We start from the raw sequence: 16,399 nt of genomic DNA on the forward strand, positions 1-16,399 counted from the left end.
ATAATTAATGATAATATGGAAATTATCACTCGGTACTTCTTTTTTTTTCCCTGATTTTCTCATTTTTTTTGTAGTGTATGAGATGCATCGCGGAATGTTGTTTACTGGATAAGCCTCTAAGTTTCTTTCATGAAAGTAGTAAATAACCTACAAAAGTTAATTTGATTATTTCAAACGCCACCAGAAATAAAATGTTTAATTATGATTAACTGTTATAGTTAATAATAAATAGCCCTAACAAATAGTTATTTCTTTAGGTAAATGTAAATTGCATTAAACAAAAGAAGTACACGAGTATAATACAATCATGAGCCATTGTGTGGCCAAGGGATCCGCCAGAAGCGATAAAGACCACATGAGCTAACAGAGAATGGTAGTTCATCACTAATAATCCTCTGTCGAACATCATCAAGAACAGTACTAGAAAGAGTACGTGAATCGCAGCGCACGTTCTCGAACCCACGCTGATTGTGCTCTATCTAAATGTGGTAGACCAGAGAAGCAAGTAATGCTCTGTCGGCCGCATTAATGACATGTCTCCCTCTCCATCTCGCCGAAACCCATGTAACATCTGTAGACCAAGAACGGTTAGGTCAAGGAACCCAAATATGACATCAGATCTCAGCCAAGCAGTGTCGGGAATAGTGACATTGGAAGAATAGGTGGTTGTGCGTCTCCAGTGAATCATCATCACACAAGATACAGGAGGTGCCCAAGTGAGCAAGCCACAACTTATCCAATGTGGACAGCATGTCGAGGATAGCCAACCAAAGTACGAAGGTATGTCTAGAAATTTTGAAGGGCCCCAAGAGTAATGAAGACCAGCTTACCTTAGGCCTTGGCGGGGATAATAGGCAAACCAATGAAGTTACATTCGACGCGCCTGCGCCAGCACGCCAAAGAATTTGATTGGAGTCACCGTGCATGATTGGTAGTTGGTGAAGGATCTCTAGGATCTCCACGCCCCTCCTGGATGCAGTGGTGAGCGGCCAAAACCATTGTCCATTCACGATAATCGAGTTAAGAGAAGCGCTAGGCAGCGTGTTAGTAAGACTAGACCCCCTTGGGAATTAAAGAATAAGTAGACCTAGGCTATGCCATGGATCATGCCATAGAGAAAATGAAGTACCATCACCAATCTGATACTAAAAAAGAAGCCGTAGAAAAGGACAGAGGAGAAGAAGCTTCCGCCAACCCCACAAGCCCCCACGGCAACTGTCCATATGGAATTCTCACGTAACATAACATGACGAATCCACTCCACCCATATGGAAGTCCGATCACATTGAATAAGATCATACAATCATTTGCATATCAATGCACGGTTAAGAGTGGCAAGATCACAAAGTCCTTGCCCAGAAGCACTCGACGCCATAAGAATAGATTTAATGATCTAGAGGCCCCCGGCATATGAAAGCGCTATGCCCTCCCATCCCTTGATACGCTTCTTAATTTTCAGAGTCAGAGGGTGACAATCGGCAATTGTCAAACGTGACGCTAGAAAAGAAACTCCCAAGTATTTCATCGGTAGATGCCCTTCTTGGAACACAAGCACCTCAGGCAGCTGATTCCGATACCCTTGCACCGATCGGGAAATAATTAAGGGACTCTTCTGCTCACTAACTCGAAGGCCAAACAACGTAGCAAAGCAGTCTAATTCCTACTTAAAGAACCAACAGAGGCCATCCAGTTTACAAAATAATAAAAGGTCATCATCAAAGCCCAACTGAAATATTACTAAGGATTCACATTTTCAATGGAATGTGAATCGCAAGTCCTGCTCAATCCATTGTTAAGGATCGAATTCAGCACCTCAATGACCAATACAAATAAGTAAGGGGACAGTGGATCACCCTGACGCAAGCCCCTTGTACCCGTGAAAAACCCATACGGTTGACCATTAAGTACCACTGAAAAAGTCATGGTAGTGAGACACTCAACAATCTACTAGATAAAGAGGGGCGAAAATCCGAACATCCGCAGCAAAGCTGATAAAAAATCCTATTCAACAGTGTCGTATGCCTTACGCAGATCCACCTTCAGTGAACACCTTTGTGGAAACCGCTGCTGATTATGGCCCGTGAAGAGTTCCTGGGCTAGCAGAATATTGTCCCAATAGAACGACCAGGAACAATAGCACTTTGAGAGGGGTTAAGAAATCGTTAATGATCACGACCACGCAATGATTGTTGTTCTGGATTTTGACTAACACATTTGCCATAGCTAAAAGCTGTAAAAATTCTTTTTACTATGGCTCTTAGTTGTAGCAAATTATTTTTTCATGTTGAAAAAATTATTATTTTTTGTATCAATTCTATTTATCGATAGTTAATGATAGTTATTTGCCACTGTTTTTAGTCAAAGCCATTAATTATAACTAACAGTAATTTTTGTTTATTTCTAATGGAAGTGGCATAATTTGGGATGATACAGTCCATTAAGAACGTCCAACTTCTGTAGAGAAATTAAACTCCCGATAAAATTAATAACCAAGTCTATATTTTTTTATGTAAGAGCAATAAATTATTATTAATTGAAATAAATCAATTACAATCATTCATGTCGAATATCAATATTTAACAAAAAACTATTAAACAAAGACCATTACAACAATTATACTCTAATCAATAATATCAAATAAATTAGATATAACCAGCACCTACTATTCAGTCTACACAACATCCCATACATAAGACAAGATTCGAGCCCATAACCTATAAGATCATACGGTCTCAACTTAGCCAATTGAAGTAGATCTGATTGGCAATAACCAAGTCATTGTTATTACAATATATTTATCCTATCGGATGTGTCACTAATTGTATATCTATGTACGTGAATAACATGGTTTTAGAACAAGTCATAGGATTAATAACTGATCATGAGATAAATGCAATATTTTGATACGTAATTTGACTGTCTTTGGAAAAATCTCCCTTTGACCTTAAAAAAGAAAGAAAATAGGCGCCCGTGAGATCTCTCATGAAATTTTAAGGTAATTTGATATTTTAAAATTGTGTATATGTATATTGTAGGATAACATTAATAATCTAATGGTGGGTTATTATTATGTTATTTAAATGATAAATTTGAAATATATTTTAATTTTAAAATATAAATCTTATTTTAAGTAATGTTAGTCCGGATCCAGTATATCTTATTACGTGGCGTTTATTTTGATGTATAAGTTAATAAGGTGATAAGATAAATTGTTCTTAAATATGTGGTTAAAGAAAAAACCAAATTATGAATTAATTATATATAGTTTACTTTATTGAATTGTAGGTGTTGAAATTTAAATAAATCCTATGTTTACTTTATTGAATTGTAGGTTTGAATTTAAATAAATCATATCTTTACTTCATTTGATAACATATAGAGTAGCTAGCAAATTACTTGCACTTTTATATGTTTTTAAAATAAGGGGAGATTACAACAAGCTCCCCTCAAGTTAGACATGATTATAAATATTCTCTTATTGTTTGAAAAATTACTAATATTTTCTTTATTTCAACGATCATCTAACAAACAACTCAATCCGTTATTAGTTTCTGTTAGATTTTCGTTAATTTTTTAAGGAGAATTAATCAGAATGCCCTATTGTGGTCTATGAATTGTAATTCCTTATTTTTAAAAAATTTCTGAAATTTTTTGTGGACTAAATGAATAATTTTTTTTACAAGTTTTCAAATTTTTTCATCCACCTTATTGGACTTTTTTATAATTGTTTCTTTAAAAATTAAAAAAGTTACAATAAGGGCAAAGTTTATAATTTTATGCCTCCACTCAAAAAGTACATAATTTCATCAAATATAATGAGGTAGTTATAATTTTTTAAATAATGAGAGAACATTCATAATTATATCAGATTTTAGACAATTTTATTTTAATTTACCATTAAAATAACTAATGCTAAATTTTCTAGAAGATCCTCACATATTTGGAGATTGGAACACCGCTGGGGCGGCCCCTTCATTATACACCATCTCCATCAGCAACTAGATCTCCGACTATGGAATTGTTCCTTCAGAGAGCAAGTCCTATTACTAATAAATCAGAAAAAATACATGCAATTTTTTTTATGATATTGTATATGAGTATATTATTTTTATAAAAAAAAAATTAAATAAAATATTTATATATTCTTTTTAAAATAAAAAAATTTACCTCCTTAATAAGAAGGAAAGTAAATTGGTATTTTTTTATATAAAATAATTTATTAATTTACAATATTACACGAGTAAATTACAGTAAATCCTAAATAAATCAAACACACCAAACTTCATATTTGAACGTGAAATCAAAAAAAGAAAAATAAGGTGAATTTCGATGTTGTACCCTTCTAGGAATGACAACGACGCCTCAACCGCAGAACTGAACTCTTCAACCCATTCGTGGATCTGTTCTCCCATCTATCTTGGCCATGCAACCTTTCTTTCTACTTAGTTCTTAGTGAATGCTTTCTTGATTCTACAGTAAGGATGGTCCGGGGTGAAGAACCGTTTGAGGCAATCAAAGTAGCACGCCTTCCTACCATTCTGTAGGTAGGATGCACTTGTGTCTTCCATACAAATTGGACACCCCATAACACCAACGAAACTCGATTTTAGACGCCATCCATAAGCGAGTAGGTCGTTCACAGTCCAGATCAACATGACACACATTGGAAATGTCTTGTTATTCACACAGTCACGTGTCAGTACACCCACATGCCACAATTCTGCAACTCCTCGACCAACGACTATAGATAAACATCGATGAGACGTTTCGGATTGGAGGGACCAGGAATCATCATCGTCAGGAACATATTATCAGAACTCATGCACCTTCTCAGGCAGAGATTGTACGGTGTAAGTATAACGAGCCAACATGAATTTGTACGACCATACTAACCGTGCGGTACGAACAAATCTGTGCTCAAACCCAGTCTAATATTAGAGGGCTCAACTGCAGAACGTTCAAAATGCTCCATGCCTTTGTATTAGATGGATGACACATGCATCCCTCCTCCGTCTGATAGTTGGCATGCCACGTCATTGGATCAGCTATCACTTCTGAAGTATATAACCTTTGCAGCCGAGGGGTAATCAACAAGTACCTAAGAAAGGCATACAGTGTCTTCTTGCAATTAGGATTCTGTTCCTTGGTCAACTTATACCTAACTTCTCCAAAAAACTTGCAATAGTCTGGATCAATGTCGTCCTTCTAGTACAACATGCAACTGTTCTTACACGCATCAATCTTCTCAACAGGTAAACCCAAGTCTCTTATCAATTTCTTCGTACTATAGTAATCCTAGGGCAGGGTGTGATCGCATGGCAATTTATGATCATCCCACTACGATATTCGACCGTATATATGCTGATAAATATGGCCATCGACTTTGATATTCACCAACTCAACTATAGCCCCCGATCGAGATTGGGTGCAACCATTCCACAACGACTGCTTGAAAGCATGCACTACATCGTGAAATCAATCTGCAGCCTACATGCATATCTTAGGGCCCCCACTGTAATATGAACAAAGCCCTACATTAGTAGAATACGACCTAGTACCATCATTTGGCACACCATCCTGGTTATAATTAGAAGACCGGACAGCCGGCCCGGCGGCATAAAAAACCATCCTCTACGCTGCATCACCACATGACGTACTCATCCCCTGCATAACATGAGAAATGGGAGTTTGCTCCTCTTGTAACGGGGCCACCGTGACGTCCTCAAAATACTCCTGCACCCTCTGCTTGGAATGAGAAGTCTAATTATAATATTTTGGCATAAAATCTTTCACAAATAGGTGAAAATTTACCTCGTACGTAGTTTTGAAAACTTCATTTTTGCACTTCCGACAAGAACATTTAATTTTCTCACTTTCCATATATGCATGTTGAGACTTCGCTCATTCTATAATGTAGCAACACCATCCTGAAACTCCAGAATAAGACACGCCCTATTTGAAAGGTTTCTTCTCGTACATCCATCTCCTCAACTGTCTTCGTAAAATTATAATTAGTCCTACAGACACACACACACACACACACACATATATATATATTATTATAATATAAAATTTAATTAATGAACAAAATTACAACAAATATATAATCAATTGACAAATAAAAGGTTAAAGTTGTTACCTAATCAAAATAACTCCAAATACCAATGAAAATTCGAGACAGATTAACGAACAAATTTAGAGTAGAAAAATTAGTAAGATAGTGAGAGTATAAAAAAATTCGAGAGCAATTGAGAAAATAGAGCAAAATAAGAAGAATGAAAGAAGATAGTGAGATTAAATGAAAAAGGGGAGTACATTTATATAGAAAAATTTGGAACAATCTTTGAAACAGGGATAGGAACATATAACTAGTTGTTATAAAGTAGCCGTTAATTCATGCTTTTGGGACGATCATTGAGACGGTTTTTGGAACTGTCAGTTAGACCGTTCAAATATAGACGTTGATGATCAGTTGCAGCGAACTCAATAACACCTAAAAAATAATTTAAAAGAACCGTTTGAATTTCTACCAATTTTTGGAACGATTTAGAAACCCATTGTTTCTTTAATAAAACTCATATTTTGGAATGATTTTTAGCATATTTTACTAAGTGTGTACAAATACCTTTTTAAATTGTACCTCATTTTGGAATACATTTTCGAACTGTCACTTTTTTTACATATATTACAGCAGATATATGAATGGTTTTGCTGTGATGGTTCCTAAATCTGATATAGTTTTCGAAACTGACTTTCAACGATTTTTCATTATTATTTTGGCACGGACATGGGAGCGGGTTTTGTAATTGATACTTTGGAACTCAACTTGGAACAACTGGACCATTCCAAATTTCTAACCCGAAAAAGATATTGCACTTGACGTCCAAATTTCTAACCCGAAAAAAATATTGCACCTGACGTCATGTTTTAATATCCGTTTCTGAAGTGTTCCAAAAACTGTTGCAAGATGAAATGGGCTTTGGAATGTTTGATCTGATCGTGCCAAATTTCAGCTTTTTTTATAGTATTATTTTATTCATGTTATTATTTAAAAATAATTTATTTATTTTGTTCATGCAAATAACAAATTAAATAGTTGTTTTCTCCAATGTGTGCCAAGGTGGCTAGTTATTAATTAAACCAAGCCAAAAACTAATTCTGTGAACCTAACAGCTATGCATACCATGTAGATATGGTATTTTCATAAAGTCATCTCCCTATCAAAGTCTAGGACATAAAATTTCAAACCGATTCCCATCATAAACTTTGATATCTATGAATTCACTTTCTTGTGTCTCTCCTAGACCAACATAGAAAACTCGTGTCCTGTTTGATCAACGAATGTAAACCCAAACTTCTATAGAGTACACAACCTAGACAACATAGCATACCGTTGTCATCTCATGATGGGTGATATATCCTTTATTGAAAACAAACCAACCTCCACGCATGTTATGTCTCTAAGGATAGAGGGCTTTTTAACAACCATGTATAAATGAAACTATATCAGCCAAGATCAAGATACAACTACCAATATACAAGGCTACTGTGATTTTCAAGTCAAAAGACTAATTACAATACTATCACACCCCTAAGAGTTCTATTTATATTGATTATATCATGTGGCTTCCATACGATAACTCCTACGAATTTGTTCAACTAGACAACCTATGTCAAGCACCTGCTAAAGTGCATAGACGTCGTAAACATATGTTGTTGATAAAATACGATATCATTATATGAATGTAATACTTAGTGCAAGTCTTTATAAAACCTTCCAATGGATTTTCTTGAGAATTATTGACTTGAACATTTTAGATTGTTCAAAACAGATTACACTGAAAAAGATTGTTCAAAACATTAAGAGAAACCAACTAACTGAAAAGATTGTTCAAAATAGATTACAAGGAGCCAACTAATTGGCAAGCCGTTCATGTATTTTAACAATCTACAATGTTTTATTCGCATACAAAGCAGTAAGGAAATCAAACTAAAGAAAGCATGTAGTACGTACAAGTCTGTAGAACCACATCATGTTCCTCATGATGAATATAATTTTATATATATGTCCTCTTTTCCTGTCGACTGTGGTGGTGGCGGAGGACTGCTTGGTTGTGGGGGAATGCTTTGTTCTTCTCTGAAGAAATTCTCTGGATCAACTCTAGTTTTCACCTGAACCAATCGATCAAAATTGTTGTTGAAGTACTTGGCACCCCAAACTCTTGCTGTTTCAATACTTATCGGCCCTTCATTGTTATTCACTCCAATGTCAAGATCTCTATAACATAAGAAAGCTCCCCGTGGGTTGGATGTAACATAAGGAGTCACGTAATTGTAAAGTCTTCTAATCCAATTTATGTACTTGTCGGCATTATCTGCATCTTTTGCTTCCCAGTACACCATATGATGGATCTTGTAAAGATAACCAGCCCTATGAGGAAATGGGGTTGCATTATCAGGAATTTCAGCCATTTTTCCACCATATGGGGTCAACAATAACTGTGCCAACTTGCCTTCTGGTTGATAGAAGTGTCTCCATACGCCTTCAAACCCTTCTATGGGAATTGGTTCCTGCACATAATCTGATTTTCCTTTGAAGTATCCTACATCATGTTGAACCCTGTCGAGCAGAGGTTCAAGTGAATCTATTGGCAATCCGGTATTGTACAGGATGGATTGGATCCAGCTCATTTCTGTGCAGTCTTCTCTTACTAAGCCCAATTCGGGGAATTGTTCTTTCATCACCGCAAGTAGTCTGTCGATACGACCAAGGAAAACCGAGTTAAATGTTGCACGAATTGTCATCATTCCTTCCGAGGTGGTGTTTCTTATAGCGATGACTCTCATGAATAAGTCTTCATCGAAGTTAGGTGCGACGTACTGCCAGCGGTGAATGAGTCGAGTGGCTTGTTGCCCCAAATCCCTATGGATTGTGAAAACAGTGACTTTTTCTGGAACATCCACCAATTGTACTTTCCATGCAACAATGACGCCAAAACTGGAACCTCCACCACCCCTAATGGCCCAAAATAAGTCCTCACCCATTGACTTTCTGTCGAGAATCCTACCATTAACGTCTACTATCCTAGCATCAACAACATTATCTGGAGCTAGGCCGTATTTTCTGAGCAATACGCCCCAACCTCCCCCACTGATGTGCCCGCCAACACCAACAGATGGGGAAAAACCGGCTGGAAACCCCAGTCTTAGGCTTCTAATCGCAATATTATAATATAACATGCCAAGGGTTGCACCACCTCCAACCCATGCAGTTTTCTGCTCAACATCAACTGTTATTTCACTGAGGTTGAGCAAATCAAGGATCACAAATGGGACTTCAGATACATAAGACCGTCCCTCAAAGTCATGGCCGCCACTTCGAGTTTTAATTTGCAAGTGATTTTGTTTGGCGCAGTAAATGATAGGGGGGATTTGGTCCTCGTACTCCGGGGTTATTATCACTTGCGGTTTTGGGGTGGAATCTGACATGAATCTTTTGTTTCGGATTGAAAAATCTAGGACAGACTGGTAAGAAGCGTTGATTGGGGTATAAACAAGGTCAGAAATTGAGGAATAGTTTTGGAATTCTTGCTTGAGACATTCAAGAAAACCATAGACGTTGGCATCGGCACACGACCAAGAAAAGACAATAAAAAGAAAGAATATGAGAGTGGAAATGGTTGGAGTCTTCATGATTGTGAGATGCTGTAGTTTGTGGTTTTGGGAGCAGAAATGTGCGGTATTTATAATGCTAGTGGATCGGTGAGCGGGAACTGGGCAATTACGTGCATGTTACCATCTGAACATCGTGCAGTCTGATGAATTAAAATACACCATCAATAATTTTAATGTCAGCACACCTCGTGACTTTCATTTCTACATTATCTGTTTACTTTAACCAATCCATTTAAAATACCTCCAAAAGATTTGCATATAATAACAGTACGAAATTAATAGGGTAAATTAAATTTTTTGTCCCATAAGTGGACCTGTTTTCGATTTTAGTCCCATACTCAAATCAATTTGCACATTTAGTCTCATATGTGGATTTTTTTTCAATTTCGGGACCAAAATGGGGATTCCGTTAAAAACTTAACGCTGCCGTTAAGTTTTTAATGGAATTCCCTTTTTGGTCCTGAAATTGAAAAAAAAAATCCACATATGGGACTAAGTGTACGAATTGGCCTGAGTGTGGGACTAAAGGTCCAGTTATGGGACAAAAAATGTAATTTACCCCATTCTCAAATGTCCTATCCGTTGAGTATATGGATATTTTTGGATAGCTGCAAAAATATATTAGTATATAATTAAATATTGAAAATTATGATTTATTTATTATAGATTTTTTTTAAAAAAAAGGAACTAGAAAAGGAAAATGAAGAGAACTTGATACTCGTCATTGGATGGATTTTCCAATAGTCGTACACCAACGTCAAGAGGTGATCGAACGGTGGAAAAAAATGTGACAGAAGATCGAGGCGCTGATTAGGATTTTTTGAACAAAACAAATAGAGATGACTCACCGATGTCTAGGAGATTGGTGGTAGGTGGGGCATTAAAATACTCGTTGTTAGATGGGCTTTCCAATGGTGGTATGTTGGCGTCGAGAGGTGATCGAATGATCGAGATATGGGAGAAGAGGGAAACTAAATTTAGAAATATACATATTGATACAAATATATATATATATATATTAAAATAATATATACTTTTTTATATATTAAAATAATATATTTTTATTTTCTATAAGCATGATTAGATCTGAGTCATACATTTAAATCAAATTAAATATATATGTTGATTTAAAAGGGGCATTTTTATCATTATACCGTAAGACTCACATTCAATGCACCAGAGACAGTGTGCTCTTTTTAAAAAAACACACAAGGTAAAATGATATTTTATTATTTATGAATTATATGAAAATATTTTGAATAACATTGAAGGTAATTTGTAATTTACCCCTATTTTACGCACTTTTGTTTATTGATATTTCTAGTTCCTTTTTCTAAAAAAATCTATAATAAATAAATCATAATTTTCATATACTAATATATACTAATTGTTATCCATATACTCGACGGATAGGACATTTGACAATGAGGTAAATTATATTTTTGGTCCCATAAGTGGACCTTTAGTCTCACATTTAGGCCAATTCGTACATTTTGTCCCATATGTGAATTTCTTTTTCAATTTCAGGACCAAAGGGAGGATTCCGTTAAAAAATTGAAACTGCCGTTAAGTTTTTAACGGAATCCCCTCTTTGGTCTTAAAATTGAAAAAACAATCCACATATAAGATTAAATATGCGAATTAACATGAATATGGAATTAAAATTAAAAATAGATCCACTTCTAAAACAAAAAATGTAATTTAACCAACTTAATACATGAGAAGATACGATTTCATTGGAAGCTTGCTAAATTTGGCATTATACAGTCCATTTACGTCCGTCCAAAAGGCACCCGCTGAATATTCCATCCGTTTGCGTGCTTAACTGAGATATATGCATGCATGCATGATTCACGTTTGGTTGTTTTATATACATTAATTAATGTTGATGTGTTTGGTTAATTGTAATGGAATTAGATGACAATTAGTCTCATCTCCATCTCCTAGGCTGATCCTTGTAATCAAATTATAGATTTTCTAAGTAAATATTGTCGACTTGAAATACTCGATAAATAAAATAATAAAAATTTATAAATATCTTCCTTAAAAAGGAAAAATATTTATGTAGTCCCTAAATAGTGAAGTGGACATTATTATTTCGCACTTGTTTTTCAAAAAAAAAAAATATATTGAGCATGGGTATAACAAATAATAAATAGAGAATATTAGTTGATAAAAATATTTTAGAGAAATTATAAAACATATATAAAAATACACCATCAATAATTTTAATGTTAGCACACCTTGTGACTTTCATTTCTACATTATCTGTTTACGTTAACCAATCCATTTAAACACCTCCAAAAAATTTGCATATAATAACAGTACGACTTGACAAGCTTTGATAAATTTGGCATTGTATAGTCCATTTAAATAAGTCCAAAACACAGTGGCCGAATATTTAATCAGTTTGCGTGCTTAACTAATCAATACTCTCAATTGTCCTCTGAAGGCTCGATGGACTTGAATGAGCAACAGGTGTGACTGTCAGCAACGGGCAGCTAAAAGAGGAGCCGAGTATTCGATTTTGGCTTCGAGACCCACCACGCGATTGTTGGATCATTAGAGCTGAACAGTTCTACTACTCCATCACCCTCATCACACTAACCGTGGTGCACCGGCCTGATGATCGAGTAGCGAGGCTCGAGTGGAGGCGGCAGATGGAACCCACCTTGCCCGATCCTCCAGCACCTCAGGTTTCAGGTGATCCCCGATACTCGACGGCAACAAACATGCAGCCGAAGGGGATGCTGATTTAGATTAAGATTTTTTTTATTTCTGAAAATATAATGTAAAAATTATATTTTATTTTGTAATTAAATTATTTTTATTTTCTTGTTGCATTATATACATTTTTTATATAATATTGCATATTTAAGAAATTAAAACTACCTAGATATAACAAAAACTACATTAATTTATTTTTACAAAGTAAATATTAAAATAGATTAAATACAATTAAACATTATGAAAATTATTTTGTCATTGCATTTGTAACGAATTTTAGAATACAAATTACTCTAATATAATCATGTTGCCGTTATAAAGACCGTGCAAAAACTAGTTATCAATTTTGAAAAATACCGTCAAAAAAGCCGTTACTAAAACAGTGTAAAAAACAACAACAAAGGGAGATACAAAACTAAGACCAACATACGCATATGGAGTTATGAAGGCCGTTAAAAAAACTGTTGAAAAAGAAATATAAAGTTCGATACAATAACTATTACAACATAATGCATAACCTTTACAAAGATTATTCCAGAAACTGTGCCAAAGTTCAAAAACAACCATATCTATATGTGTTATAAAGGCTGTTCCAATAACAATTAAATCAAAATCAATTTAGACATTCCAAAAGTCGGTCCAAATACATTTTTTGCAATTGGACAACTATTATAACGGCCTCTCATGGCCGTTAATAAGGCCATTACAAATTGTAATGGCTTTCAAGCAATCCGTTATAAAGATTTTCTAATGGCCAAAAAAGCCGTAGTAGGGGGTGCTATTACAATTTGAAAAAACTGTTCCAAATAATTAATTTGACTGTTACGAAAGCTGTTACTATAAATTGATTTCTTTGTGGTGATATATAAATTATTTATTTCAGTTTTTGTTGGGTGGGTCAGAACATGTTTGTAGTTATCTTATATAAATAATAAATAAAAATTATGTATTTTTTAGAAAAGCATATATAAGATATTTTATTGTTTTTTTATTTTTTAAATTCTAAATTTTTTTAATTTTCTACTTTTATTATATTAAGTTTATTGTATATATAAATTATTTTATTTCATTCTTTGTTGGTGGGGTGGGAATTAGGCCACTAATTTTGTCTGTGCCCTCATTCCCACCTCCCTGTTGCGGCCTTAAGCCTTTCCCCATTTTCCTTCGCCATCATTCTCCATAACATATGAATATATGAATGTATAAATATATACATATAAATATGTCCATTTATATACATATTTATAACTTATTTAATTTAATAAAATTTATTTGCAAACAAAAATAAAAAATAAATAGTCAAATTAGAATTTAAAATAATTTATACAAATGTGATTTAATATGAATTTATAAGCTAGTAACTGAAGAAAGCATGTAGTAGAAGTCTGCAGAAGCACATCATGATGAAGATAATCTTACATATATCCTCAGGATGAATGCAGCACACCTCGGGACTTTCATTTCAATGACGAGACCATCAGCACATGCATTTTCATTGAAATTAGCTCCGACAGCCAGACACGCTGCACACGCATTTCTTTGAAAATTATTCCTCTACCCCGTTAACAGAATTAGAAGACAAAATTGGTTCTACATTATCTGTTTACGTTAACCAATCCATTTAAATACCTCCAAGAAATTTGGATATAATAACAGTACCAACTTAATACATGAAAAATACGATTCGAATGTTCCTCTGTTTGTGCGCTTAACTGATATATATGCATGCATGCATGATTCGCGTTTGGTTGTTTTATATACATTAATTGATGTTACCGCATGTTTTTGGTTAACGAAACTCTTCAACCAGATGAGAGGACAATTCATCAATTTTCTGTGCTTAATTGTAATGAAATTAGATGACAATCAGTCTAATCTCCTACACTGATCCTTGTAATTAAATTATAGATTTTCTACGTCAATATTGACTTGAAATACTGGATAAATGAAATAATTAATGTTATTTATACTATTTGTACTATCCACTCCTATCGCCTTACCCACTCTCAATTATTGCCTGTGCCCTTGTTTCCACCTCCCTATTGTGGCCTACGACATTGTCCCACTTGTACCTAGCCTTTCATCTTCCTTCGCCATCGTTCGTCATAAAAATATGTATGTATAAATATATAAATATATTAACATCTACATATTAATATGTCCAATTATATATGTATTTATATTGTATACACATATATACATATATGTATAACTTATAAATTTTAATAACATTTAGTTGTAAACAAAAATAAAAAATAAATATTTAATTTCAAGTACTTCAAATAATTTATACAAGTGTGATAATTTTTTATTTTAAATTTATAAGCGTGTAACTAAATTTTATTAATATATCTGATGCGTGCGATTTTAGCACGAATCCAGAGTTACTGGGTCTTTGAGATGGATCTAGGTCACTGGAATAAAGAGTCCTGAGAAGGACCTACAAAACAAAGAGTTAGCACTCCGATGCTTAACTTAGTTCTGAATTTAAGAGCACATAAAAATAAAAATGAATAACAATGGGAAATTATGTTAAAGATGAGAATTTAATAGGCAAGAGCACTATTTTAGAATGATAGGATAGCAGCAAGAGACAAAGTTCTTGAATTTATCAGCCAGAGGGGGCTTTTGAAGGGTACCCCCTCTACTTATAGAGGAAGAGTTCCCCGACAATAGGAGTCCTGCCTAGGGGAATCCGTCTACTTTAGCAAGAAAGGTGGAATCCTGTAGATAAGGATCCTCCTTATCCGTAGCTTGGGCATCAAGTCTCCGAATGCAGGGGGTCTCTTTCTTCCTACACTCTACTATCTGGTGAGGAGTCCTTCAGGAGGTAGAGTCCCTTACCCTGAGGGCACCTACCTCCCTATCGATTAACTTTGGTGGCCTCTAAAGTGGGCTCTTTATTAGGGTCAACTATGACAAGGTTCGGTTCCTTCTTCGACTAGGCTTTGGTGCAGGGAGGGGGCCCTTTGGGCTGAGCTAGATGGACCTCTTCGATGGGCTAGTGGGATCGTAGGAAGTCCCTTTTTTGGGCTGGGCGTAATGATTCGAACGGGCTGCCTTCTTCATGGGCTGATGAACCTTCTCCTGGGTTTGATACTTTATTTTGGGCCAATTTCTTTTTGGGCGCCTATCAATATTAATTAAATAATTTAATATTTTAGTCATTAAGAGGTGTAATTTTATATACAGATTCAACATAAAATAGATAATAAAAGAATTTAAATTTAAATTAAAAAATTAGTATAAATAATAAAAAAAACTATATGGAGTCATATTATTCATCCCTATAAACATTACTTTGACACCCCCCTTCTACCTTTTAGTAATTAAAAAACACCCCTGAGGGCATTTCTGTCATTGAGAAAATTAAAGTTTGACCAAGTCAACAGGGGTAATTTGGAGTTCTAAAGGCTGTCAGGAGTGGTTTCTGCAATTTTCAAAAAGACAAGGGTGGTTTGTGTAAAATGACAATAGGTGAGGGGAGTAAAATAATTACCCCTATTTATTAACTTATAATTAAAAATATATTTTGTCTCTGTCACCTCACCCATGTTTCTTTCTTTTCACAGACCCTTTTCTTTCTTATCACATTTTTTTTTTCTCTTCATCTTACATCATAATTGAATAGGCTTGTTGTTAGACGGACGTTAAAATCAGGAGATATTTATAATTTTTCAAATAATAAGAAGATATTTGTAATTATGTCAATATCAAGAGAGGTGGTTTTAATTTATCCTAAAACTTACTTTAAGAAGTTTATAATAGCTTTTCTCTAGAGAAGAGTCAGATATTCAACATGTTTATGTTTTCTTAGTTATTTGCCATGACTAAAAGTCATGGTAAAAGTATGTATCATGACAAATATTTTAGCCACCCTCGCAAATAGAAGAAACAACAATCATTGCATGATCATGGTCAATGATTATTTACTACTAGGACTATTTTATTTTAAATTGATACAATTAACTATAGTTAAATATTGCATTATTTTATA

The 16,399-nt window shown here is 34.6% G+C and overlaps 1 protein-coding gene across 1 annotated transcript; it reads right to left on the reverse strand.

Moving 5' to 3' along the window:
- Positions 7,849–9,710, reverse strand: LOC105171271 (berberine bridge enzyme-like 8). The gene has a single exon (XM_011092329.2). The coding sequence runs from the start codon at positions 9,691–9,693 to the stop codon at positions 8,041–8,043; it is 1,653 nt and encodes a 550-aa protein (XP_011090631.1). The 5' UTR covers positions 9,694–9,710; the 3' UTR covers positions 7,849–8,040.

Source organism: Sesamum indicum, linkage group LG9 (genome assembly GCF_000512975.1).
Source record: "Sesamum indicum cultivar Zhongzhi No. 13 linkage group LG9, S_indicum_v1.0, whole genome shotgun sequence".
NCBI classification, from domain to species: domain Eukaryota; kingdom Viridiplantae; phylum Streptophyta; class Magnoliopsida; order Lamiales; family Pedaliaceae; genus Sesamum; species Sesamum indicum.

Bases quoted from the DNA above. Each gene is read 5' to 3' on its own strand.
- LOC105171271 (XM_011092329.2), bottom strand. From the start codon at position 9,693: ATGAAGACTCCAACCATTTCCACTCTCATATTCTTTCTTTTTATTGTC.